The sequence below is a fragment of the Oryza brachyantha genome, chromosome 8 (assembly GCF_000231095.2).
Source record: "Oryza brachyantha chromosome 8, ObraRS2, whole genome shotgun sequence".
Classification (NCBI taxonomy): domain Eukaryota; kingdom Viridiplantae; phylum Streptophyta; class Magnoliopsida; order Poales; family Poaceae; genus Oryza; species Oryza brachyantha.
This window is the reverse complement of record NC_023170.2, coordinates 8,714,489-8,740,425: the sequence shown is the minus strand read 5'-3', so window position 1 is coordinate 8,740,425 and position 25,937 is coordinate 8,714,489. Positions and strand designations below refer to the sequence as shown.

Here is a 25,937-nt window from a genome sequence, read left to right as displayed (position 1 = left end):
CATAATGACTCGAAAACAAAAGCGATAAATCAAACCATGATGAGAAAAATTACAAAATCAAAATCAAATTTAAAGTTAAATTTTAAAATTTAACTTTTGGCTTAAAAGCCGTTGCAACCTACAAACTTGGAGAGAGGCGTCGGACGGCTCGAGCCGGTGGGTGGAGCGGGCCGCCCCCTGTGCGGCTGTGCCTCGCGCTGGAGCCCCGGCCCGCTGATCAGCGAGCCGTCCGATCCCTCTCCCGTCCACGCGGCGTTCATCACAGGTGGTTGACTTGGAGAGCCCAGCCCGTCTCCACCATTTCTTTTTCCCGGTCGCCACGGTCGAAAATTGTCTCCGCCACCCAAGCCTCATCCAAACAAACCACGCCTCACGCCTGCGCGACATGTGCTCGGCAGTTTGCCCGTGAGACGACGCGCGTCCGCCATGGCGCTCGCCCTCGTCTCCCCCTCGGCCCACCGTCTTCCGCGCCCCGCCAGCTCCCCGCCGCTCGGGCGCGCCAGCGCCGGTCTCTCCTTCTCCCCCCTCTGCTCGTCCTCCGGCTCTTGCTCCTTGCAGAGGGCCAGCTCCGCGGGCGGCGGCGGCGCAGGCGGCGCAGAAGACTCGGGGCCCACCTCTCTCGATGCCGACATGCTCAGGCGTGTCTCCGGCGCCGCGGACGCCGCTGAGGCGCTGGACATTGTCGCGGAGTCGGCGGGAGGCACGGGCGGTCTGGACGCGCCCGACTGTAACGCGATCGTCGCGGCGGCGCTTGACCGGGGCAATGTTGAGCTAGCGCTCTCGGTGTTCGAGGCGATGCGGTCCGGCTTCGCGCGAGGTGGGTCATCGGATCATTCCTTACGTTTTTTTTTTTACAACGAATGTGTAGTAAGTGCCCTATGTTTGGATTGGGGAGTGCTGAGTCCCTGTGGTTGCAGCTGGGGCCTGGAGGTGGGCGAGGCCGGACGTACGGACTTACGCGCTGCTTGTACAGCGATTGGCAGCGGGTCTGCGTGTTTCTGATGCTCTTAGGATAATCGACTATGTATCCCGCGCAGGCATATCTTCGGCAGAGGAGGTGAGCTTTTGTGTTGCAGACTTGTGTGCGTTGCATGATGTTTCGGTGTTTTAGTGGCACATTGGGGAATGATGGTGTCGTTTCAGATTTTATATTCTTGCTTGAAAACCTTGGTCAGTGAACATCGTCTGCCAGCTACCTGAGCCTGTTCATTTGTCAATTATTGATTTCATAATGATTCTCCCGATAAATTTATGCTCAATTCTAACTAGTACTGAGTTTACAGAAGAATAATATTAAATGTAGCTTTCTGGGGATATATAACTGCAATTAGTTCATGCATGCAAATCCTATTTGTTTTCCAAATAATTAGTGAAAAATGTCCCAACTATGATTGTCTTTCTGTACCAAATATTAGCACCTCTTCAGCAAAACTCTTTTTGTTATGGTTTGATATAATATATAAATTTTCAACAACTTTAATCCATTAATGTCCACAAGACTGTCGCCTGCCATCAACTTTTACATAAGAATGTCTTGGTGAATGGAAGTTTATTTCATGCTTAGAAAACTTGAGATATTTCTAAAGGAAAAAAACAGTGAATACATATCATTGGACTTTTAAAATGATAGATTTTACTTGTTACAGGTCCCGTTTGGGATGGTTATTCGCTGTCCAAGCTGCATGGTAGCAGTCTCTGTTGCACAGCCTCAGCATGGAACTCAGGTTTGATGCTGTACAAACATCTTGTACCACCAACCTAATTGTTTAAGCTACTCACTTAGCTCACAGGGCAATTTATAAAACAGACCTCTAAAGTTGAGAAAATGTTAAGAGAGGACATCTTAGGAAAATATAGATTATTTGTAATGCTGTAATGGAAATCTTAGCATTTCTTTTATTACTTTACAGATTGTTTCTTGTTCAAAGTGCCGATATCAATATGAACTATTTTCTGGAGATATCATGAGTATTGAGTCTGAAGAAGTCAGGTTAGTTCTTGGAGTTGTAAACTGTCAATGCTATGTCATGATCTTCTTCTTCTTAGGTTATATTTGTGGCTTTGGATCATAGTGTTGTCTGTAGTAACTTTTTGGGCAATATTCTTGTGAAACATATGTCCTTCAATTAACTGTGGGACTTGTGTACTAACTTTTTTTTGTTAGAACATAGAAGATAGCATCTAAAAGGTAATCATCAGGACATTAAAAATAATTGATATGCCAGTTTTTGTAGCATAATCAGCCATGTCATATGTGATATAATCAGCCAGTTTTCAAATGTTTTCTTTAGATTCAGTGGTATGATTGGCTATTGTATAGGTAACTTCTTATCCTGATTATTTAGGTTTTGCTCTGCAGATATTGGGTTTATGTCATGTCAAAAAGGATTGATTTTGTTATAACCACGGACAATTAATTGTACTATTTTGTTTGTTTCTCTGAAATAACTTGATTGATTTTGTTTTTATTGTTATAGCAGCAGATATTTTTGCATACCTCTATTACTTTCTCAATGGTACCATATATGACACTGCTTCTAACATTACTTCTCTAAGGATCTCCTCCTGCCGAACGCAGCATGGACATTTCAGCTTTGGACAAGGCCTTGCGATTTATAAATGTGATGAAAGACGGTCTTCCAGCTGCTGTGCACTCTATTGTGGTAGTTCCAGTCTTCATTTTCGAAAGCTGCATAATAGATCTTGTTGTGCTTTCTTTTTTTTACAAACATCTTTACTTTTGAAATTTTTGAACAACATAAATTTTCTGTTGATGGATATCAAGATACAAAGATCCCTTACAATATATTATATATATTTAGGTGAAACTGTTCCTCTATGAATAAGTAGTAGAGCTGCTCGTTCTTTAATGGTAGAATAGAGCTACACACACAGACATGTTTACCATCTTAGAGCATCCCCAACAGCTTATCTAAATTTGGTCATATCTTCATTTGGATAATCATCTAAAACACTTTCATCCTTCATATCCTTTTGTACTCTAGCAGATCATCTATTTATGGCATCCTCTATATCTATTTGGAGGATTGGAGAGAGAACATCTAAATATAGATTTTCTCTCTCCTAATATGGATGATATCCAAAAATAGATGAGATGTTCTGTTAGAGCTCAACTTTTACTCTGCATCCTCTATTTTTAGGATGAAGGATGGGATGGATGAGCTGTTGGGGATGCTCTTAGAAGCTATTCTTGCACTACCAGATACAAGCAGTGTATCCATATTTGATTTGGATCAGAACTCCTTGTGATTGCTGTTGTTTTCCTTCAAAATTCCTATTATTGTGCTCTTTCCAAATTTCCCAGAGGCTGAAGAGCATGATTCTTCTGGTTCTTGCACCCAAGAAGATGCTTCTTCATGGTGTCTCCGCCATGTGAGGCAAAAGTGTTTTACATAGTATTTTTTGGAAGAATGTGATTTATTTTCACAAAAAAACTGTAGAAAACATTGTTGCAACAAATGGCTAAGTGCTATCACGTGTATTGGTTTGAACCTAAAGGCCCCATATTAGTAGCATGGATGATAATATCCTGCCAAAGTTTTGGGAACAAGTTGAACACTTGCTAATTGAGGTCAACATGTTCACATTTTGGTTTTCAATCGGCAACTATTGACTTCAGACGAAACAGTCATTGAGAAATTCCTCATATGGTACTTTCCAAATATCGTTCAATACTTCAATCCATTAATTCTAAATTTGAGCACCAGCATTTTTTCTGTCATTTTCCGCTACCCCAGTAAGATAGTTGGGCAGGGATTGGCTGGGGTGCTGCAATAAAAACATTCCACCAGAAAATTCAGCTCAATCCATTTTTTAAATATCGCACAGTTCTTCAGTTCTTATAATCTCTTGGCAGTGCTGTTAAGAGCATGCTTGGGTCATTTATTTTGCAGATTCGCACACCTTCAGGAACAGCTCGGACCCATAGATTTGCCACACAGACTGTAGAACTGCCTGCTCAAGAAGGAGAAAGAGTGACCATTTCCTTGGCTGCCCCATCAAATGTTTATCGTGAAATGGGCCCCCTGAAAATTTATGCACGCTCACAAGGGTATAGAGCAGGAGAACCCATGTCTCTCACTAATCACATCAACAGACAAGTCTCAAGATTACTAAGAGCTCCATCAAAGAATGAGGGACCATTTGTCTTTAATCCATATTTGTTGGCCGGTGCTCTTGCTTTGCTTGCTTCTGGAGATGCTGCCTCTGCATTCATTGACCCAACTCTCCCTAGACTTATTACAGCAACTGCTTTTGCATCAGCAGCTGTTGGAACAACACTAAATCAAGTCATCCTGCCAGAGATTCGAAAGGTGAGTAATCTTTAGTGTGCAGGAAGCATCAGGGATTAGTATTCTTCACTAGTAGGAAATTTGAAAAACTATGGGCAGAAGAATATAACAGGGTCATGTAATACCAACGAATAATTTACTTGTTTCCCTTCAATCGTACTCTCAGCAGAAAAGATGAAAGTAGTAGTAAGTGTGATTGTGTGAAGCAATGGCAAAGCAAGTTCCTCAAAGTTATTTTATGTAAGAGTTGAGAAATCTAAAATGTCTTATAGTATTTGGATAAGAGGGAGTATAACTTCAAAACATTTTTTTAGTGTTTTTTTAAAGAAACCTAGCACCTTATACTTCCTTAGTAAAAAAGACGTCATTTTCAACTTCGCAACGCCAATAAGATGCTCTTTGACTGCAAAATGTTATCATTACACATTTTTATACAAGTTATTAACGTGGGTTTCGCCACATGTTTACTCATATTCATTGAGTTTTCCATATATCCAAGTATGCATATTTTAGACATCACTCATTATCTTTGGACAAAATTATATCACATGCATTCTAGGCTGACATGCTTTTGTGAAAGAATTAGGAGCAGTTTTGGGTTAGAAACTACATTGTACATTATATTCTCTCTGACCTTAATCCAATGTTATTTTCAGCTTCCACAAAAGACAGTAGATATAATTGCTCTACGGCAACAACTTTTATCTCAATATGACATGCTTCAGAATCGTCTCAAGGATTTGAAACAACTTATCGAAAAGGAGGTTTAAATCTGTTATCCCTAACCACTTTATTCTCTGCTAAAAGTAAAATCCTGAAGCATGAAGTCCTAAACTTCTAAATTTACTTTCAAAGGTGTGGATGCTTGCACGAATGTCTCAGTTAGAGAACAAGATATTAGCAGTAGGCGAACCATCATATCGGTAATTTCATTAAGTTCCAAGTTCCGACAGTTTATTTTATTATTCTAGTTTAATTATTTAGTTACGGATATATCATCTAAGTATATAACCCAGTTGAATTGAACTTGTTCTACTACATATTTTTGTGAAAATAATTAAGTGTTGATCAAACTTATTTCCAGCGCTCGTCGAGGTAGAGTGAAGAGGGTACGTGAAAGCTTGGAAAGTACACTCCTAGCAAAGATTGAGCTGATGGAAAGTTATGCAAAAGTAATAGAGCAAACTTATACATGATATATACAAATGCAATTTACATTCAATATAGCTAAACAGTGAAATTTTTGGATATGCCACTGCAGCTGTGTTCTATGATTGAAATTGAAGTCGAGATGGATTCAGATGTTATTGTTGCTGAAGCAGCAAGCAGTGCGGTAAGTTCAAGTTGTTTAGATATCCTATTTATTCATCACGTGGATGAAGTATGATTACTAATAATTAGTGTCCTGATTCCAGGAAAGGATATCAGAACAAATACAGCAACTAATGGAGATTGATAGTCTTGAAGAGGCAAGTATATCTTCTGCTCATCAGCTGTTGAGAAGAAAATGTTTCATATGGACTAACAGTTGCCTCTTGTACTTATTTAGCAATGGCGTATACAAGCTGAGGCTAATGATGAAGCAGAAAGGCTTCTTAGTTCAGATTCTTCAGAAACATTTTCCACTGAGCATGTATAGTGGATTTTTTTGGGTAAGCAAGCACCGCTGTTTTCTTATGGCATGTTTCTTTGTGTAATATCCTTTTCCTTTTTTCTAAACTAGACAAAACCATAATGACATGTGAAGGGAGATAGTTTTGGTTCAGTCATGTAGATGATGAACTACAATATAACAGAAGGAGGCAGATCTCTTTTAAGGGTGTGTTTGGTTCATGGTCAAGGCTGGATAGGATATGGCGGTTCATATTTTGTTGGATACGGCGATCCAGTTTTTTGTTTGGTTGTGCGAATATGGCGATCCAGTCTTTTGTTTGGTTGTAGGGATGAAGATGGATTTGGTGATCCAATTATTTATTTGGTTGGAGGGAGTAGGATGAATTTGTAGGTGTGGTATAACCCCCATCAAATTTTAATACACAATACAAATCATAAAATTTCCAACAATTTACAATATTATCTCCATTATAAATACACAGAAAAAAGAAAAAGAAAAAAAGGAAAAAAGCAGCTAGATCTGGCCGCCGGGGGCTCACCGCCGCCGCCGCCTCCTCCTGTCGGCGGGGACCTCGCGCCTCCTCCCCCCAGCCGCCGCCGTCGCCTCCCGCCGGTAGACGCCTCGTGCCTCCAACCCCCGGCCACCGCCTCATGCCTCCTCTGCCGCCTCTTGCCTCCTCTCGGCGGCACGTCGTCGTCGTCGTCGCCGGGCACGTATCGGCGTCGCCGTTGCGCTCGTCGCTCACTGCTACTCCCTCCTCCTGGCTGGACCACGTCGTCGTCGTTGCCGGGCACGCATCGGCGTCGCCGTCGTTGCTGCGCTCGTCGCCTGCTCCGTCGCTCACCACTGCTCCCTTTGCCGCCACCGCACCACGTCGTCGTCGTCGCCCGACTCGCCCGGGCACCCAAATCTGGCCAAATCGGCCGGATTCATCTATCCGACATTTGGGGGGAAAATTCCCCTCTAGGCCGCCCTATCCCACTCCTGCCCACCAACCAAACATCTACAAAAAATGGGCCGCCATATCCTATCCACCCAAAACCCTCCATCCAAACACATCCTAAATTCCCTCAACACATGCATATCCATTGCATGTTGAGTGATGTTATGGCTTGGCGTGGGTCCGAGATGCTTCAAGGCGTAGGTGTGCTCTATGGGCGGGTGAGGTCTAGAGCCTCGCCTCTAGGAGACATGGTGACGAAAAGGAAGAGAGAAATATATTGAACTAATTTCGTGCTTGCCTTTCATTAATCGTTAACTGGCTCTTATAGAGGATTACATCTGGCTAATAACTTAACTAAGGTGCTTCTTCGTGTGGTTGCGATACTCAAACAGAATTCCTCACATAACATCTCTCCCTCCCTTGGCAAGCAGCTTGTCCGCAATCTAGAAAGATGGATACTACACGTGGAAATTTTCAAGGTCTTCCTAGGATGTTGATAATGCCAGTAGTCCTTCCCACTATACCAAAACTTGACGAACGCCCCACACTAGCCGTACATGAATGGCACTGAAATTCGTAATGTTGCACCATGGTGTATTGGAGGCAGAGCAGGCGGTGTCCCCACAAATGGTTTGAGAAGACCCACATGGAAGACATCATGTAGGCGGGATCGGTTTGGAAGAGCAAGGGGATAGGTGACGTCCTTGAGACCTTGACAACCACTAAAACCTGGTATGGCCCATAGAAACAAGGCTGCAAATTACCCTGGGAGATGTTAGGCAGGGACGCTGGCATGCGGAGGCAAAGACGCAACCACACCTAGTGTCCCATGTTGAAGGCAGCCGCCCTATTGGCGCTTGGCTAGGAGCTGCGCCTGTTCCAACCAAGCTTGTACGTCCTACAAAAACTCGTCGCGTTTTGCTAATGCTTGCGCCTGTTCCAACCAAGCTTGTACATCCTACAAGAACTCGTGTTCTGGTAATGCTTGCGCCACCGCTGCGACACAAACCTTGCTAGGAGTGTAGGACTGTAGCAATGGTGGGTCACGGTCATAAACGTCGTGGAACGGTGTGTCCCGGCGCACGGCGTGGAAGGACATGTTGTAGACATACCTTGCCCATGGTATCCAGTTGAGCATTGGCGAGGTCGGTCACTGTTAAAGCAACTGATGTACATGGCGATCACTTTGTTGATGGCCTTTGCTTGGCCATGAGGGTGGAATGCAGATGTTGGTCTTTCTTACTATCATAGATAAATCTGCAAAAGAATAGAATACCATTGTATCACTTCACCTCAGAGTATTCCAAGGGTATCAAATCTAAGGACAACAACTTATGGTAGTCTTGGGATATAGAGGATTCATATGGTTTAAGTTAAAGTAAAACTCTATCAAATGCTTCGGGTACTGGCTCATCCTTGCTCTTGAGAGGTAGTCCGGCCAACAACTCTATGATGTACTCAAATGTGGAGGGTTGCTAGGGATGCAATTTAGGGTTGTCACCATCTCCGCCTACCTCTTCAATGTGTGGAGCACATAACCAACGAAGGTAACCTCTACCTAGACACCATGTCTATGTTATTGATTACTACTCTAGCCTCGGTCAAGAATTTCCTTCTTTATCTAGAGTCTTAGTACTAGAGCACTCAATATAAATATCAAGCGACAAACCTGCAATGATGAGAATATATCTTACTTAGATAAGATAATTAAATAACCATAGGGAAATCTCGAACACTTTATTAGAAGAAGCATCCACTGAGGTACAAGTCGGAGGAGAGAGTGTTGACATCTCTGGTGCCCCTCTAGAACTTCCCCTCACTCTCTACCTATTTTCTAACTCTAAGAAGAGAGAGTAGCCTTGATAGGAAGAAGAGAAACTCCAAGATTTGTGTGTTTTTTGAGAGTAAACTCCTTTTGTAGGGCCTTATGACAACTGGTTAGATTGGTAAACTCCTGCGACAGTCATTGGAGATGCGTTAGGAGTGTCCACGTGGAAGCAACTAGCGTGAGGTGACTAGGCTAGTTCGGCCAAACTAGGTGTTTGGCAGACTGGTGGGCTCCTCTCGCCGCTGACTTTGTGTAGGAGGTTGACATGTGGGTCCCTAAGGCGGTGCATGGTGATTTGGTCCAAAATATGTTGGTTTGTTCTGACATGTGGGTCCTTCAATCCGTGTAATTGTGCTTCATTGGTGTGTGTTTCTTCGCATGACGGGTCTGTTTTTTCCCATAATTCACTGGATACTCATATTTCACAACATTTATGGAAATGGTTAGTAATGAACCCTACCATTATGTTGGATGTGTCATTTATGTTCATTGTGTGCGGGAATTAACGGTCGGATTTGGTATTTAAGGACTGTCAACAACGGAGCTTTGATGCAGCTTGGAGCCAGTGGCCTTGAACAATGACATCCAAAATGCCAAAGTGAATACGAGATCGTGATTAGAGGCGATGGACATTGCAATGCCATGGAGGCGCACAACCTCCTCGAAGAACGCCTTGGCCACCAATTCCACTATGTACGGATGTCTGTGCGCGATGAAATGCGTGTACATGGAGAAGCGGTCCATGATGGTCAAGATCACCAACTTGCGCCCACGCGTGACAACCCCTCCACTAAGTCCATCGTGATGTCTGACAAGACGACCGTGGGAACTGGTAGTGGCAAGAGCAATTCGACAGGATGAAGATGAGTCCCTTGTTGGTTTTTCATGTCTAAGAGTTGCCCAATGAAAGTGTCTAGGCGTTCTAGGACATTGGCGAGGCTAGCCTTCTAGTCCTCAGGGACGTCAGAGATGGTGTGGATGGCAGGATCGTCGTCGTCTATAATACCAAGATATTATGGCTTGGCGTAGGTCCGAGATGCCACAAGGGATAGGTGTGCTCAATGGGAGGCCAAGGTCTACAACATCACCTCTCCAGAGATGTGGTGACGGAAGGAAGAGAGATAGATTGGACTAATTTCTTGCTTGCCTTTTTCATTCATTGTTAGTTGCCTCTTATAGAGGATTACATCTGGCTAACAACTTATCTAACCATAACAAATCAAAAGGAAATTAACCTCATCTAGATAAAGAATTAAAGAGATAACCAAATTCCAAACTAACTTGAATAATCCTGGACCTGAACTAACTGGAATAAATAATGGAGCTGACCTGTCTTCTCACTTAGCTCACTGCTTCTTCGCGTGATTGCGGCGCTCAAACAAAATTCCCCATATAACAAGTGCAGATTAGAACAAGCTTACAGTTGGGCATGAAAAAACCATGGTGTTGTACATAAAGGACATAGGAATTTGGAATCCCTGAGGTACTCGTGGCATATCAGATGTTCTGATGCCGTGTTTGCTAATTGCATTTCAAGTTGCAACATATGTTCTTGGAGCTACCAAACAAGTTCTGATTCAGGCATCTAAACCAGTCCATATAACCATTTCATACATTAAGGCCATTGTGTTATGGTGGGACAGCTGCATCTAAAATGTTTTGCCAACTGAATTGCAGCACATTTTTCTTGTGAGCTAATAAACTTTAGATGGAGGATGTTTGTGAAACAAGTGAACCATGACCTTGTAACAATTCATTGTTAGTTTGCCTTGCTGGTTTATACAGATTTTAAAATATCTTCCTTTACCCCGTATATCCATGCTCTAATTACAGTTTGTTTTAATCCAAATATTGAGATGGTATTCATCAGTATGCCAGTCTTGTTTTCCTTATTTTGGTCTACTTGGTTCTTTTCAGATGTTTTATGGCACTAAAATGATAGAGTTGGTTATTTTCAGATATTTTGTGGCACTAAAATGATATCTGATGTCTGAGCTGCTCCATCATTACTGATCGATATTCCCATCAACTTGCCTTGTCAACATAATGGAAGGAAAACTGGATGGGTACTTATGCAGTTGCACAGAGATATCATCAGGTTATTGGTTCAAACTCCCTGAGCCAATGTAAACACATTCTGGCTCTGGGAAGACCAACATAGCAAATCCAAACGTCAGGTTATTGGGTCAAACTCCCTGAGCCAAATTACCTCTGCGCAAAACCTTTGCAAGAATGTACCCCACTTTGCTGATATCGTGTCTTGTATTCTCGAATACTGTGGTATCCTTGTGCTCCACACTGATTTGTATGCTTATGCGTTCATTATCAAGTAATATTTCCTAGATATTGTAGAAAGTTTTGGACATTTTGGTTTTGAAGGTCTTATATCCAGAAGTACCGGTCAAGTTTTTGTGGACCAAGAAAATCTTCCATTGCAGCGATGCTTATCATCCGCGGCGAAACTGGCTAAACAATAATAAGACATTACTATTCTCAGCTGTGATTATCGGAGAACTCTAGAATGCATCCGTATAATTTTAGTGGGTGACCTAAGTAAGCTGATTACCACTGTTACTGATGCTTGTCAAGCATAAACTTTGAGCAAACATCTTGCTGTCATTTGACAAATGAAGTTACATAGAGTGCTCGCTGAAGATGCTTGACTGGCAACTTATCTGTGCTGTCTCGTACTGAGGCTTACTGTTAGTGATATGTCATAGACAATAATAGAGATGATTGTATCACATACCGTGTTTACATATTTATCATGTACTCTTATAACTTATTATTGATTCATGAATGTGTGATTTGTTTACGAGACTCTTGTAATTTACTATTTTTTTCAAAGTTTGTTGGTTAAATATCATATATGGTATAAACGTGATTAGATGATCAACACATGTTTTGATTGATGATCATGTCTAACTAATTATGATACTACTAGAGCTATATAGGGTTGGCAATGGACCCGGGTTGGTCACCAATGGCCCTGGCCCCGTCCTCGACCTGTGCCTCGAAGCCAAACCAAAGCCAAAATGCACACCGTACTCGACTGAGGGCATGAAGATGGTGAGGGCGTGGAGGCGGCGGCAGCCGGTCGATGGCTGGCAATTGGCAACCAGGGGAGAGGGAGAGGATAGAGGAGATAAGTAGGGTTTATAGGTAGCATATACCTCAAGTATATTGGGCATATTGGGCAATTTTTAGTACGTTATTTTTGTTGAGGGGGTTGTATAGACTTCAGGTTCCCGCGGGTAAACTGGATTCCACGTCCCTGCCTTGACATTGTGATACCTCTTGTGACTATAAAAGAAGGGTTATGTCTATGAGAGAGGAAGGACGGACGGACATCGATACTCACATGAAAAAAAATAAGGAGAACTCTCTGGGAAATACATGAAAAAAAATGGATCATGCCTTAGAAAAGGGAAGCTCTAGTTCGAGATCCCTCACCTCTATTCCACCAAAGATCACATAAACACCACATGATTAGGGTTATTACATATTTGCGTGGCCTGAACCTATATCAATCGCTTTGTTTATAGGATTTATTCCTGACATCCTCCTTGTGCCCCATCTCTCTACACCACACTTCTTCTCTCTGCGGCTACCTCTGTGCTTGCTGGGCCGAACATGATGGGCCGAACATGAAAGGGGTCCAGCTCAAGAATTTATCATCTAACATTGGAAGCATGTAAGCATTAACAGAGAAAAATATCCATATATGAGTTTGAAGTGTTTCTTCCAAGCTATTTATATTAACAAAGAAAGTCTCCAAATACTGCTGTATTTGTTGAAATTAAATCTTTATAATAAAATCATGATTATATTTTGGTGAAAAATATGTATGTTCCAACCGTTAAAATTCGATATAGTGTATGAGAACGAAATGATCAACTAGTATTTTTCCGTATTTCACATATCTTTCAAATGTTTTAATCACTAAACTTTTTGGTTTACAATGTATAATTAACTTGACGTTTTACTCAGTCAACTGTAACATTTCTTGAATAAAATTCAGTTTTTCAAGGGTTCTTTTGTCGTGTGTTGGTGTATTTTACTTTGTATTTTCTTTAAATTATGTCAGCGTGTGCGCACTTTGTTTATGCGGAAAATTTATAATAATTGGCCGTAGCTCGTTGAGCAAGGACGTCGAAAAAATCTTTGCTGTTGCATGCATAAGTCATACTCTGAGTTCTGGTGGAGCAGTGTCATCTGCCTCGTGCCCCAGCAGTGGTGAACGTAGAAAAAAAAATATTGGATGCCAGCAAAATACGAATTACGATATAACTAAAATAAATTAAGGGCTTTATATAATTTTTCACAAGACAATTGAGATTAAAATTTATACTCATTTAAAAGGAGGAGGAGGAGGTGGTGGTGGTGAACGTGTCACCCCGCCTAGATTTTTTTATTTTAAAACCTTTTTAATACATATTTTTATTACTAAATCTCGAAGAAAAATATTTTTACCGTATGAATCTTTTGGCCATACCACCATATGAACCACGTGATGGTTTGGCCAAAAAATTTATACGATGCAAATTATTTATTTAAAATGTTTTAAAAAATTAAAAAGTCACTTGTTTTCTTTTAATATTAATATATATTTAAAAGAAGGTAGTGCCGCCCCACCTATCCTTATCGTAAAGTTTTTGAATTACCCCCTTATTTTCTTAATATTAAGAAACAACCGAATATAAATGGATATAAATGGATAGTGACATATATAATCAAATTATGTTGAATATTTCTACAGAAAAAAACGAGCAAACATATTTTATAGGAAAATATCCATAGCAAAGCACGGACATTCAACCAGTATATATAGAATTTGATAAGCCTAACCTGAGCCTGGCATCATGTCTTAAAGCCATCCATTAATCGGCTTTGACATGCAAGGGGCCGGGGGCTACGTTAACTCGTTGTGCGGCCACCAGCCTGCATGGGTATGGGCATCCACGGACCGACCGTCCATCGCGTTGCATGGCCACCACCCATGGGAGCCTCCCCCCTCCCTTCCCGCGTGGCCGGCCATTCCCGGGCATCGCCCCTCCCCACCTTCAAAGTGACCGCTTCCACCGCAACGATGACACCCCTCGTCGAGATCTCCTGCGTCGTCGTCGTCCCTCACCCCCACCCACCCACGCTGCCATTCGCTAGCTCGTACGTAGCGTAGATCGATCGAGTTCATGACGGCCGCCGGCGTTGTGCCCGCGGTGGCGGCGGCGCTCCTCCTCGTCCTGCAGCTCCATGGCGCCACGGCGGAGTGGAGCCTCACCAAGAAGGGCACCGTCGTCTCCTACGACGAGCGCTCCCTCATGATCGACGGCAAGAGAGACCTCTTCTTCTCCGGCGCCATCCACTACCCGCGGAGCCCCCCCGAGATGTGGGATCGGCTCATCAAGCAGGCCAAGCTCGGCGGCCTCAACACCATCGAGACGTACGTCTTCTGGAACGGCCACGAGCCTGAGCCTGGCAAGGTATATATACATATAGGGCAATTTTATCTTCCTTAAGAAAATACCTCGAGAAGCACTGAAATTTATGACCTTGACGTATAAAGTAACCCGAAGGTATCAAATTTTTACGCTAAAAATCTCTTTCGATCGGTCGATCGATTCAGTACCACTTTAGGCCTTGTTTGGTTAGATTGGGATTGGGCAAGATTAGGCCACAACCCCGTGGACTTCTCCCCCTCACCCCGGAATAAATCCTGGCCCACAGAAAAATCGGTGTTTGGTTAAACCTAGTCGGGGTTCTAGCCCGGCCCATCCTGGGATTTTTTCCATTGTCTTGGCCGAGGAATTAATCCTCTCAATCGGTGGTGTGGAAAAAATCCCGTTATCTTATAGAATAATGCGTAAAATCTCAACCTGCTACTTTCTATAAATCTCTGTCAAAACGAACGAATGTTTTTATGGAAGGGATTATGAAAAACTTAGGGATTCAAACCCCACGGGGATTAGGTGACATGGGAGGGGTTCACCCAAACCCCTCCGGGATAGATTCCTCTTGGGGATTAAATCCCAACTAACCGAACAAAGCTTACCATGGCACGGAATTATGCTTGTAAATTATAAAAATGTGCAGCATTAATTGGATTTGGAATTATCTCATACTATACTTAGACACAGTTTCAAATCCATATATAACAACTGTGTTCGCATTATCGCAGTACAATTTCGGAGGCAGATTCAACCTGATCAAGTTCCTCAAGCTGATCAAGGACAACGATATGTACGCAATCATTCGCATAGGGCCATTCATCCAGGCAGAATGGAACCATGGGTCCGTGTGACAAATAAAACTAACTAGTTCTCTCCTCTGCAGTTCTGATATTATTCTCAATGAATCTGATTGCTCCAATTCTTGCTCTATTATTTTCCTCCACATTTTTTTCCCAGTGGTTTGCCTTATTGGCTTAGGGAGATCGGACACATTATATTCAGGGCTAATAATGAACCTTTCAAGGTATAGTCTCATAGACTCCATTGTCTAATATGCAATTATAGGTGAAAGTGTTTCATGCTGATGATGACCATCTGTTTTGTCATGAAGAGGGAGATGGAGAAGTTTGTGAGGTTTATAGTGCAAAAGCTGAAGGATGAGGAGATGTTCGCGCCTCAAGGAGGACCCATCATTCTATCACAGGTCAATTAATTATATTCTACCTACGTGATTCCATTTACCAAGTAACTTTATGTGCTACATTTATACTCGTGCATATATACTAATCATCCATAAGTTGCGCATAAAATGACAGATCGAGAACGAGTACGGGAATATAAAAAAAGATCGTATAATAGAAGGGGACAAGTACCTGGAATGGGCAGCTGAAATGGCCGTTAGCACAGGGATTGGAATTCCCTGGATTATGTGCAAGCAATCTACGGCTCCAGGAGAAGTGGTAACTTCCTGATTATCTTGCATCTATTCCATAATTAGCAATAAAACAATTCCGTGTTCAAAAGACGAAGGGTCAAATATAGATCAAAAGTCAATGGCGTCAAACAAAATAAATTCGAAGAAAGTACTATATAAAATAAGCCAAAAACTGTAAAAGCACTCATAATTAGATACAACGCGTATCCGTGTTCCCTTTGTTTTACATTATAAGTTGTTTTGTTTGTAGAAAAAACATAGCAATATTTCAAATACTAAACAAATATATTAAAAAAATAAATGAAATGATGGGTTTAATGTAACTAATTTGTTTTAAGTTTTACTCGGGATAAAACTAAAACACCTTACATTGCGAAATAGAGAGAGTATAAAAGCAACGATTTTGGATGACTTCATCTCAGCCCTTTAATTTGTGTTGCCCCCCTCGCTAGATCCCTACTTGCAATGGAAGGCACTGTGGAGATACATGGACTCTACGCGATACAAACAAGCCACGCTTGTGGACTGAGAATTGGACTGCACAGTAAGCTTGATACATACTCAACATATATTCTACTTGATTTGCTAAATTTTTACCATTGAATGGAATGGAGTACGTAACCATGATGCTCTTATTAACTTATTGTATTGATATTAGCAGCACTATATATGACTGTGATTCTGTGAATCACATGGTGGTAACTGAGAAAAATGTGTAGATTTCAGAAGTCACGCTTCATTATCACCTGTCAGTTTACAGAAATTAATATTAAAAGAAGTGATTTCTTGGTATCCACAGGTTCAGAACCTTCGGTGACCAGCTAGCTCAGCGTTCAGCTGAGGACATTGCATATGCTGTGCTACGGTTTTTTGCCAAGGGTGGGACGTTGGTAAACTACTACATGGTATATGTTTTTGGTTTCCCTTTTCTTGTGCTGTTAGATGAGATTGAGGTCATCTATCGTTATGTCACTACTATTACCGTCACTGGCATGTGGGCCCATGAGAGCATGAGACCTACATGTTAGTAACTGTAATGTCATTACCATAATTAGTGTTGACAATTGCTTCATATGAAATTGCTCCAAACAGTATCATGGTGGAACAAATTTTGGGAGGACAGGTGCTTCATATGTCTTGACTGGATACTATGATGAAGCTCCTATGGATGAATACGGTTAGACTGTTTCAACAATTGTGTCCCTGCCTCTTCATATGTTTCTTTCTGCTACATCTATGCATGTGTATTGACTCTGACACAATCTCTATTTAGGCATGTGCAAGGAGCCCAAATTTGGGCATCTGAGAGACCTGCACAGTGTGATCAGGTCATACCAGAAAGCCTTTCTCTGGGGGAAGCAGTCATTTGAGATCTTGGGCCATGGGTATGAGGTTGGGATCAGCTGCTTCCAGTCATCTGTAATTTAGTAACCAATGTTCTTCAGGGTTGATTAGTTTTCATGTATATACATACCTGCAGGCACACAACTTTGAGTTGCCTGAAGAAAAGCTGTGCTTGGCTTTCCTCTCCAACAACAACACAGGGGAAGATGGAACTGTGGTCTTCCGAGGGGAGAAGTTCTATGTGCCTAGCCGCTCTGTCTCCATCCTTGCAGATTGCAAGACCGTCGTCTACAATACAAAGAGGGTATGTGTATGGAGCAATTTTATAGTCCTTAAAGTAGGTACTGAGAGATACCAAAATTTTAGTGTAAGGGTTTTTTTATCATCCTTGAAAAATACCTCAAGGTACTAAGAATTTTAGTGTAAATTTTTGGTATCTCAAGGTACAAAATACCTCAAGGTACCACACGCTTTTTATAGTACCTTAAGGTACTTTTTCAAGGATGGTAAAAAGAGCAACTTTATAGTCTAACAAAAAGTAACAAAAAGTATCTCGAGATACCGCTACAACACACATCCTACTCAGCTAGATCCAATGGTGATAAATAATTTGGTACTTCGAGGTACCGATACCTCGAGGTACTTTTTGTTGGACCGGAGCAAATCTCTAGTAAAAAAACTCTTAGTGTAAAATTTGGTACTTCCTGGTACAAAGTACCTCAAGCTACCACATACTTTTTATAGTACCTTGAGGTACTTTTTCAAGAATGATAAAAAGAGCAATTTTACAGTCTAACAAAAAGTAACAAAAAGTACCTCGAGGTACCGCTACAACACACATCCTACTCAGCTAGATCCAATGGTGAGAAATGATTTGGTACTTCGAGGTACCGATATCTCGAGGTACCGATACCTCGAGGTACTTTTTGTTAGATCGGAGCAAATCTCTAGTAAAAAAGCTCTTAGTGTAAAATTTGGTACCTCCTGGTACCTTCTCAAGGACTGTAAAATTGCTCACGTGTATAACATCAAGTTACCGAAAACAAATTACTCACTCCATTCCATATTATAAGATTTTTTACTGAAAACAAATTACTCCCTCCGTTTCTATTATAAAATTTTTTAGCTCTGTCTAAATTCATCAATGTATATGTTTTGTATATGTCTAAAATTCATAAGTACATATGAATCTAAGCAAAACTAGAAAGACTTATAATATGAAAGAAATAAATACATCTTATTTTGAATATATTTCAATCAAGACGAAAATCATTGATGGCTTGTTCCACATATGGCATGCTAGGTCTTTGTACAACACAGTGAAAGATCATTCCATACTTCTGACGAGAGCACTAAGAATAATGTGTGGGAGATGTACTCTGAGGCGATTCCCAAGTATCACAAAACCAAGCTGAGGACAAAGGAACCCATGGAGCAATACAACCAAACAAAGGACACTAGCGACTATCTGTGGTACACCACAAGGTATATTTTTTCCTTCAGTGCTTTGTCCGATGTGATGAATGCAATAGCATTTATTTGCTTTTCTCGACAAAAAAACAAAAAGAAAGAGAAAACTACTCCCTCCGTTTCACAATGTACGATTTTTAAACTTATCTAAATTCATATAGATGCTAATGAATCTAGACATATATATATATATATATTATATACATTCATTAATTAATAAATTTAGACAAGGCTAAAAAGTCTTACAATATGAAACGGAGGCAGTACTTGACTACCGTTTGTAATTGTTTATAATGGAATGCAGCTTTCGCTTGGAGTCAGACGATTTGCCCTTCAGGCGTGATATCAGGCCTGTGATTCAGGTGAAAAGCACTGCACATGCGATGATAGGATTTGCCAATGACGCCTTCGTAGGTAACTTGGACTAATTAAGACTCTGCAAATTACTCCCATGCATATATCAATATCACTAGTTGACGTTGGACTGAAAAAAATAATCACCACCTATTTAAGGCACTGGGCGTGGAAGCAAGAGGGACAAGAGCTTTGTGTTTGAAAAACCCATGGATCTAAGAATAGGTGTTAACCATATCGCAATGTTGTCTTCGTCGATGGGAATGAAGGTACAGTACTCCATCAACCTGCTTAATTAATGCATCATCTCAGACATGGGAGAAACTCTGTCTTGATCCTGTGTTGAACCAGTTTTGCAGCAGTAGAAGTTTTGGTGGAAACAACAGAACAGCCACAAAATAGTTTAGATCTTAACCCTTGGGTTGGTTTGGTTGATGACACTATGTGTAGGGGTGTCGAATTCTTGTTATAAGTTTGTTTTCTATGATTTTTCCCCTGGATGAAAAAAAAATGGCGGTAACTATGCAGATTTGTCTGTCTTTTGCAGGACAGTGGTGGTGAACTTGTTGAAGTAAAGGGCGGCATTCAGGACTGCGTGGTGCAGGGTCTCAACACAGGGACCCTGGACTTACAAGGCAATGGCTGGGGTCATAAGGTACTAGATATTGCCTTTGGAAGTGAATGGGAGGGTTTGTTTATAGGCTAGTTTCACGTTCTTAAAAAAGTATACCAAAATTTATAGTTAAAATTTTGAAACTCGTGGTACAAAATAACCGAAGTTACCAAACTTTATACTATATAATGTGGTATCTTCCGGTAACTTCTCAAAGATGTCACTTTTGCTCGTCTAAAATATGTTTATCATTCTTTAGAAAATACTTCTAGGTACTAATTTTCTCGCTCTCAAATTTTAGTATCTCAAGATAGATAATAACTTGAGATACCAAAATTTATAGAAGAAAATATTGTATTTTCTAATACTTTCTAAATGATGGTAAAATTGCTGATTTGAATAAGTTCAAATTTGAATAAACATCTAAGGATGTACCTCCATCTGATGAGTCTATGTGGTTTGAAACAGGCCAGGTTGGAAGGCGAGGACAAGGAGATTTACACGGAGAAAGGAATGGCCAAGTTTCAGTGGAAGCCAGCAGACAATGACCTACCGATCACTTGGTACAAGGTAATTAAGCTCAACAAGTAAAAATAACTTACCTGATCGATAGTTCGATCGCCGACATCATATATAATTGCATTGGAATATTTGATTCCAAGTCTCAGTGTTGGTACCTATTCGATGGCATGGCAGAGATACTTTGATGAGCCAGACGGAGATGATCCTGTTGTTCTTGACATGAGCTCTATGAGCAAGGGCATGATGTTTGTCAACGGAGAAGGCCTTGGTCGCTACTGGACGTCATTCAGAACTCTGGCTGGACAACCTTCTCAATCAGTGTAAGCAAGCTCCCACACTACTTCAGTGATTTCCTCTTTTCTTTCAAGGCCGAATGATTTTATGATAACTATTTGAGGGTACCAATGAATGAATTAACTATTACCAAGTTGAAAATAGAATTTGAACTAGTCATTTTAAAACTTCATATGCAGATTTTTTTCGCAAAAATTGTAGAGCCCAGTAAACATGAATGAAATGGTTTCATTTCTTAGAGAAGAAGGGGGCATACAGAACAAATGACTTTTTTACCATTGTTTAAAATACAAAAATTTTAGCGTATAAATCTGGTAACTCAAGGTACTAAACTTTTATGCTGAGTAATGTGATATCTCAAGATATTCTTTTAAGAATGGTAAAAAAGCACCTGAGCAAATCTTATCCGATTTCTGCCATGTTGTCTGGCTTCCGTTTGATGGCAGATACCACATCCCACGAGCGTACCTGAAACCCAAGGGAAACCTGCTGGTGATATTCGAGGAGGAGCTCGGGAAGCCAGGCGGCATCCTGGTGCAGACGGTGCGGAGGGACGACATCTGCGTGTTCATCTCGGAGCACAACCCGGCGCAGATCAAGACGTGGGAGTCGGACGGCGCCGGCGGGCAGATCAAGCTCATCGCCGAGGACCACAGCACGCGCGGCACCCTTGCCTGCCCCCCCGACCGGACCATCCAGGAGGTCGTCTTCGCCAGCTTCGGCAACCCGGAGGGCGCCTGCGGCAACTTCACCGCCGGCACCTGCCACACTCCCGACGCAAAGGCCATCGTTGAGAAGGTAACATATGCAGAGGGTGATCGTCAAACAGTATATTTGCGCACAAAAATTATTTATAAATAAAACTTTATAATCTAAAATAACAACGCTGGAAAATAAACTTCGACAAGAAAATATTAAAATTTACTCTAAATTTAAAGCTGTAAATTTAGATTTTGGCTTATAAGCATAAGCGAAAAGATTGGGGTAGCATGCCGTGGCAGTGTAGCTCATCGTGCATTACCCTACCTGTATGCATGTTTTTTTTCCTTGGTTAACGACATGATGATTTTGCTGATGATTTGGGATATGGAATGGAATGAATGGAACGAGCAGGAATGCCTCGGCAAGGACTCGTGCGTGCTGCCGGTGGTACACACGGTGTACGGCGCCGACATCAACTGCCCCGCGACGACGGCGACGCTGGCGGTGCAGGCGAGATGCAAAGTGAAGAAGAAGGCGTAAACAAGATGCAAGGGGAGGGATGCTGCTGCTGCTGATTAATTTGACGCGCTCGCCTTGCTGTGTTAATTTGAATTTTGCCTCCACTTCCGTCTGTGTAATTCATCTCGTTTCATTTCGCGATTCGCCTGTCGTGATTATAAATCTTGAAGAGACATTTGCATTTTGGGGGGAACAGGGGGGAATTTCAATTAACATACATGCATGTGACTGAAAGGTAGCTGCTGATCGATCTAGTCGAAGATGTCTTGATCTATTCATAATCCTCTCCCTCTTATCATTTCATTCATATGTACTGATGGATTCTGTAGGTGTTGAATAAACAAGCACCACAGCTTGACAGTTAATTTGTAGTTCAGTTTGTACTAGTTTCCATTGACAGTTTGTGCATTAATTAACAATAATACTATGACGTGATGCTTATGTTGCACTTTGTCAACTCATGAATGTGTATTTACATCTTGTAGTGTAATATGGCTCTGTAATCGAGATAAATTCGTAAACATAATCTTTACTCTATGCATGATCGTCTATTAAGAATTATGTGGAACTGGTGAAATTCGACTGACCGGTTGAACTTAAAATAATCATCTTAGCCTATGTGGTGGATGGAGTGTCTTAGCGGATTGTCACCTATGGAGAGTGACGCGTATTGATGAGGAGACCGTGTGTAAGAGTCACATGAAACTCGCTCCTCATCTTCAGTCATACGTGGACATAGGTCTCTGGCTTGGTGCTAGGAGTCAACCAACACATCACATAAAAGCTTGCCCAATCTTAAGGTGTTGTTCAGTTTGCAAAACCTTTTTATAAAAACATCACATCGAATTTTTAATATATATTTGAAGTATTAACCATAGTCTAATTAACAAATTTTAGATTCCGTATAAAAACCGCGAGCCGAAACTTTTGAGTCTAATTAATATGTCATTAGCACATGTTTATGGCTAATCACGTTCTCATTAGGCTCAAAAGATTCGTCTCACGATTTCCCCTGTAACTGTGTAATTAGCTTTAATGTTTATGTATATTTAATGCTTTATTTAAGTGTTCAAAGATTTAATGTGATGTTTTTGGAACTAGACAGGGGCTTAGGCCTTGTTCAGTTTGTAAATTTTTTTTGCAAAAATATCACATCAGATATACCGACACATATTTGAAGTATTAAACGTAGTCTAATTACAAAATGAATTACAGATTTCTCCAAAAAACTACAAGACGAATCTTTTGAGCCTAATTAATCCATCATTAATATATATAGGTCAGTGTAGCACTTGTGGCTAATCAGGTACTAATTAGGCTCAAAAGATTCGTCTCACGATTTTTTCCATAACTGTGTAATTAGTTTTAATTCATGTATATTTAATGCTCTATTTAGGTGTCTAAAAATTAAATTCGATGTGATGTTTTTTGAAAAACTTTTGAGGAACTAAACAGGCCCTTGGTTCGCGGAAAATTTTTGGGTTGAATGTCACATCGGATGTTTGATTGCACGTTGGAATAGTATTTTGATAACTATTGAAAAATTAATTACATAAGGTGCCAAGAAACCACGAGACAATTTTTAAAATTAATCGGTCCTAAGCACATGTGAGTTACTATAGCAGTTATGACTAATCATGGACATTCGAGAAAAAAACTAATCATGAATTAATTAGGCTCAAAAAATTTATCTGACAAATTCCTACCAAACCGTGCAATTAGTTATTTTTAAAATATATTTAATGTTTTATACATATATCTAAATATTCAATGTGACGGGTGAACATAAAAGGAACTAAACTGGGCGAAGATGCATACGCCTTGAATTCCCAAAAGGAATCCAAGTCACATCCCGCCTATCGACGAGTGTCTAGACCATGGAGTGAACCATACGGAATGAATCCATGAAATGAAGGTCGTTAGGCAGTGTCAATAGAAGGAACTGACACGGTTAACACAGTATAAGAAATCATATGTAAAATTCATCTTTCATAGTGTATGTGTCTTTGAGTAATAATTATTTTATCTTTTTCTCCTAACTCTATATTCTCCCGCCAATAATAAGCATAATATATGCCCCATAGAAATTGATGGTTTCTCTCAAATGCAAATTGATGTTTTCTTAGTGCATTGGGTGAAGAGAAAGACGTGTTTTCTTCGCGAGGAAGTTCATTCCTCTATTTCTTTATTAATTACATTGTCATGTCATTATTTTTCTTATGTGACAATCCATTTAATGAGGATAGAAATAACTATTAATACACCATTCGGACTGGCTGAGCATAGAGAGGAGGCCATGTTCTTTACCAAGGTTAACTAACACAGATTTCCTTGTTTTTCGCGTAGACATTTTTTAAAGTGGTAAACAATGTGTATTTTGTGCAAGTTTTATATAAGAAAGTTGATTTAAAAAAATTATATTAATCCATTTTTAAGGTTTTAATTACTAATAATAATTAATCATATGCTAATTCGCTCCTAAGTTTTATGCGCTGGTTACCTACCCCACAAAAGAACACGTTGAGTAAGCTACTTAGATAGATTTGCGCTGATATTAAGGGTAATACCTACTATAGTGTTATTGATTACCTTTGGCTAAACTGAGATTTTCATTTGAGTCCTCCCTTTCTCTTGGTCACTACTGTCCTCGTTTTATATATTCCTTCGTCCTTGCTATTCTGCAGTCGCCTGAATTTTTTTTTATTCATCAGTTGATTTTGTAGCCGTGCGATGAAGCTACAAGATTTGTGCACGCTTTTTTATATGCGTTCGCTCGGGGAACTTTTTGAATTTTGAATTTTATTTATTAAATATTTTACAAATTTAATTTTACATTTAAAAAATTTATAGAATTAACCTCCTGCCACCCTCTAAGAGGGCGAAATGCTGATGTGAAACGGCCACCCGCCCGGGAGGGTAGGCCGGCAACGACACGTCGGGCCTTTTTACATTTAGCCCCTTTCCGCCCTCTGTAAGGGCGGCAAGGGGGTAAATACAAAATTGCCACGCTGCCCCGAGAACTTTTCGCAATTAAACCACATTTTGATCATATATATATACCATATGTAATTGATTGATCACAAGCAGTCTTTTGCCTTAGTTGTCATTGTCCCCTCTTCTATCTAGAATGCTACTATGAGAATTCGACTCTAGTCTCCAGGATAGAAGATAGTGGCAATGACCACTGAGCCAAGTGAGTATTTGTGATTAAACAATTACATATGTTATACATATATGTTCAAACTACGGTTCGTTCGTGAAAAATTCCCGGGACGCGCATGTGCATTTTACATTTAGCCCCTTTCCGCCCTTTAGCCCAGCGTGCTATTGTACCTGCTCTAATCAAGAGTTAGTCTCTTGCATATATTTTAATGTCAAGTAAGAATGAATTTTATAGTCATTTATACTATGAGTTATTTGCTAAGAGATAGACCATTAAAGAAGAAGTCTTTTTTAAATGTTTAGAGATAGTGTGCTATCTCTACCTATGGGAGGTGACGTAATGCCCGTAAGTAGTGACATCAGTTTCCAATTTTTTTGCTCTGTTCTTTCTTGGGTCTTCCGCTCTTCTCTCTCTGGCTAGCCCCTCTCTCCCCTTTCTTTCTGGATTCTGTGCCTCGCTGGTTCAAATCACCGGAGGGAAACAAGCTAACCGGCACCGGATTTGAGGGTTCCGGCAACTCGGCAAGGGAGTGCGTGCATTCGTGTGTTTTTGTGCAGCCCCGCGCGGGGTAATGTTTTTTTCTTTTCTTTGTTTTTCCAATCTGTCAAAGTGCTGCTTTCTCATTCCTGAATATTTAATTCAGTTGATATCTTTTATATACGTTTGACTATTCGTCTTATTCAAAAAATTTACATAATTATTAATTATTTTATATCATTCTATTTATTGTTAAATATACTTTTATGCATATATAACTTTATATATTTGACAAAAATATTTAAAGATGAATAATCATATGTTTATAAGAAAGTCAACGACGTCAAATATTCATAGATAGAGGTAGTAGTTTTTTTTCTTGAATCTGTGAGTGTGTTCTACTACCTTCGTCCCGAAATAAAATCATTTTTCAGTTTTTATATAATGTTTTGACTTTTCATTTTATTTAAAAATTTTTTGTAATTAATATTTTTATTCTTACATAAAATATGAATAGTACTTTATGCATGACTAATTTTTTTAAGTTTTTCTATAAATTTTTCAAATAAGACGAATGGTTAAACGTTGGACACGGAAAAATAATAAATAGAGTTATTATGGGACGGATGTAGTACGATACAACTTCTAGCATGTTCGGTAGTTTGGAGAAGGGGATTAGTTATCCGGCGTGGAAAACGTAGTAATAAATTAGTACATGATTAATTAATTATTAATTATTAAAAAAATATAAAATAGATTAATATGATTATTTAAAATAACTTTTCTATTGAAAATTTTCATAAAAAATACACCGTTTAGCAGTTTGAAAAACATGCACGTGAAAAACGAGAGGGGTTAGACATCTTATTCCTCGCATCGAACGCGGCCTTAAGGG

The 25,937-nt window shown here is 40.4% G+C and overlaps 2 protein-coding genes across 3 annotated transcripts; both read left to right on the top strand.

The window, feature by feature from the left end:
* The first annotated feature begins 350 nt into the window (after nt 1–350).
* Nucleotides 351–11,484, top strand: LOC102706871. Of its 2 annotated transcripts, none has more exons than XM_015840743.2 (13): nt 351–817; nt 918–1,057; nt 1,647–1,724; nt 1,911–1,990; nt 2,579–2,663; nt 3,915–4,334; nt 4,970–5,077; nt 5,169–5,236; nt 5,398–5,485; nt 5,575–5,646; nt 5,729–5,782; nt 5,863–5,965; nt 10,658–11,484. In XM_015840743.2, the coding sequence occupies exons 1-12, from the start codon at nt 427–429 to the stop codon at nt 5,950–5,952; spliced, it is 1,674 nt and encodes a 557-aa protein (XP_015696229.2). In that variant the 5' UTR covers nt 351–426; the 3' UTR covers nt 5,953–5,965; nt 10,658–11,484. The 2 variants fall into 2 exon arrangements, with proteins under 2 accessions (XP_015696229.2, XP_015696230.2); XM_015840744.2 differs by having other exon boundaries at nt 10,617–11,484.
* Nucleotides 11,485–13,800: 2,316 nt separating this feature from the next.
* On the top strand, nt 13,801–21,913 carry LOC102706591 (beta-galactosidase 12). The gene is made up of 18 exons (XM_006659987.3): nt 13,801–14,182; nt 14,878–14,990; nt 15,107–15,173; nt 15,261–15,353; nt 15,466–15,609; nt 16,037–16,128; nt 16,384–16,489; nt 16,677–16,761; nt 16,858–16,976; nt 17,065–17,232; nt 18,232–18,413; nt 18,703–18,812; nt 18,912–19,021; nt 19,300–19,407; nt 19,834–19,935; nt 20,062–20,207; nt 20,628–20,979; nt 21,295–21,913. The coding sequence occupies exons 1-18, from the start codon at nt 13,892–13,894 to the stop codon at nt 21,421–21,423; spliced, it is 2,517 nt and encodes an 838-aa protein (XP_006660050.1). The 5' UTR covers nt 13,801–13,891; the 3' UTR covers nt 21,424–21,913.
* Nucleotides 21,914–25,937: the final 4,024 nt, after the last annotated feature.

What these genes read in the sequence shown, in the direction of transcription:
- LOC102706591 (XM_006659987.3), top strand. Translation starts at nt 13,892, where the DNA reads ATGACGGCCGCCGGCGTTGTGCCCGCGGTGGCGGCGGCGCTCCTCCTC. An exon ending in CTTCGTCGATGGGAATGAAG is followed by an intron (nt 19,022 to 19,299) that starts GTACAGTACTCC and finishes TGTCTTTTGCAG; the next exon opens with GACAGTGGTGGTGAACTTGT. An exon ending in GCAATGGCTGGGGTCATAAG is followed by an intron (nt 19,408 to 19,833) that starts GTACTAGATATT and finishes GGTTTGAAACAG; the next exon opens with GCCAGGTTGGAAGGCGAGGA.
- LOC102706871 (XM_015840743.2), top strand. Translation starts at nt 427, where the DNA reads ATGGCGCTCGCCCTCGTCTCCCCCTCGGCCCACCGTCTTCCGCGCCCC. An exon ending in AGCCTCAGCATGGAACTCAG is followed by an intron (nt 1,725 to 1,910) that starts GTTTGATGCTGT and finishes ATTACTTTACAG; the next exon opens with ATTGTTTCTTGTTCAAAGTG. An exon ending in TCCTGCCAGAGATTCGAAAG is followed by an intron (nt 4,335 to 4,969) that starts GTGAGTAATCTT and finishes TGTTATTTTCAG; the next exon opens with CTTCCACAAAAGACAGTAGA.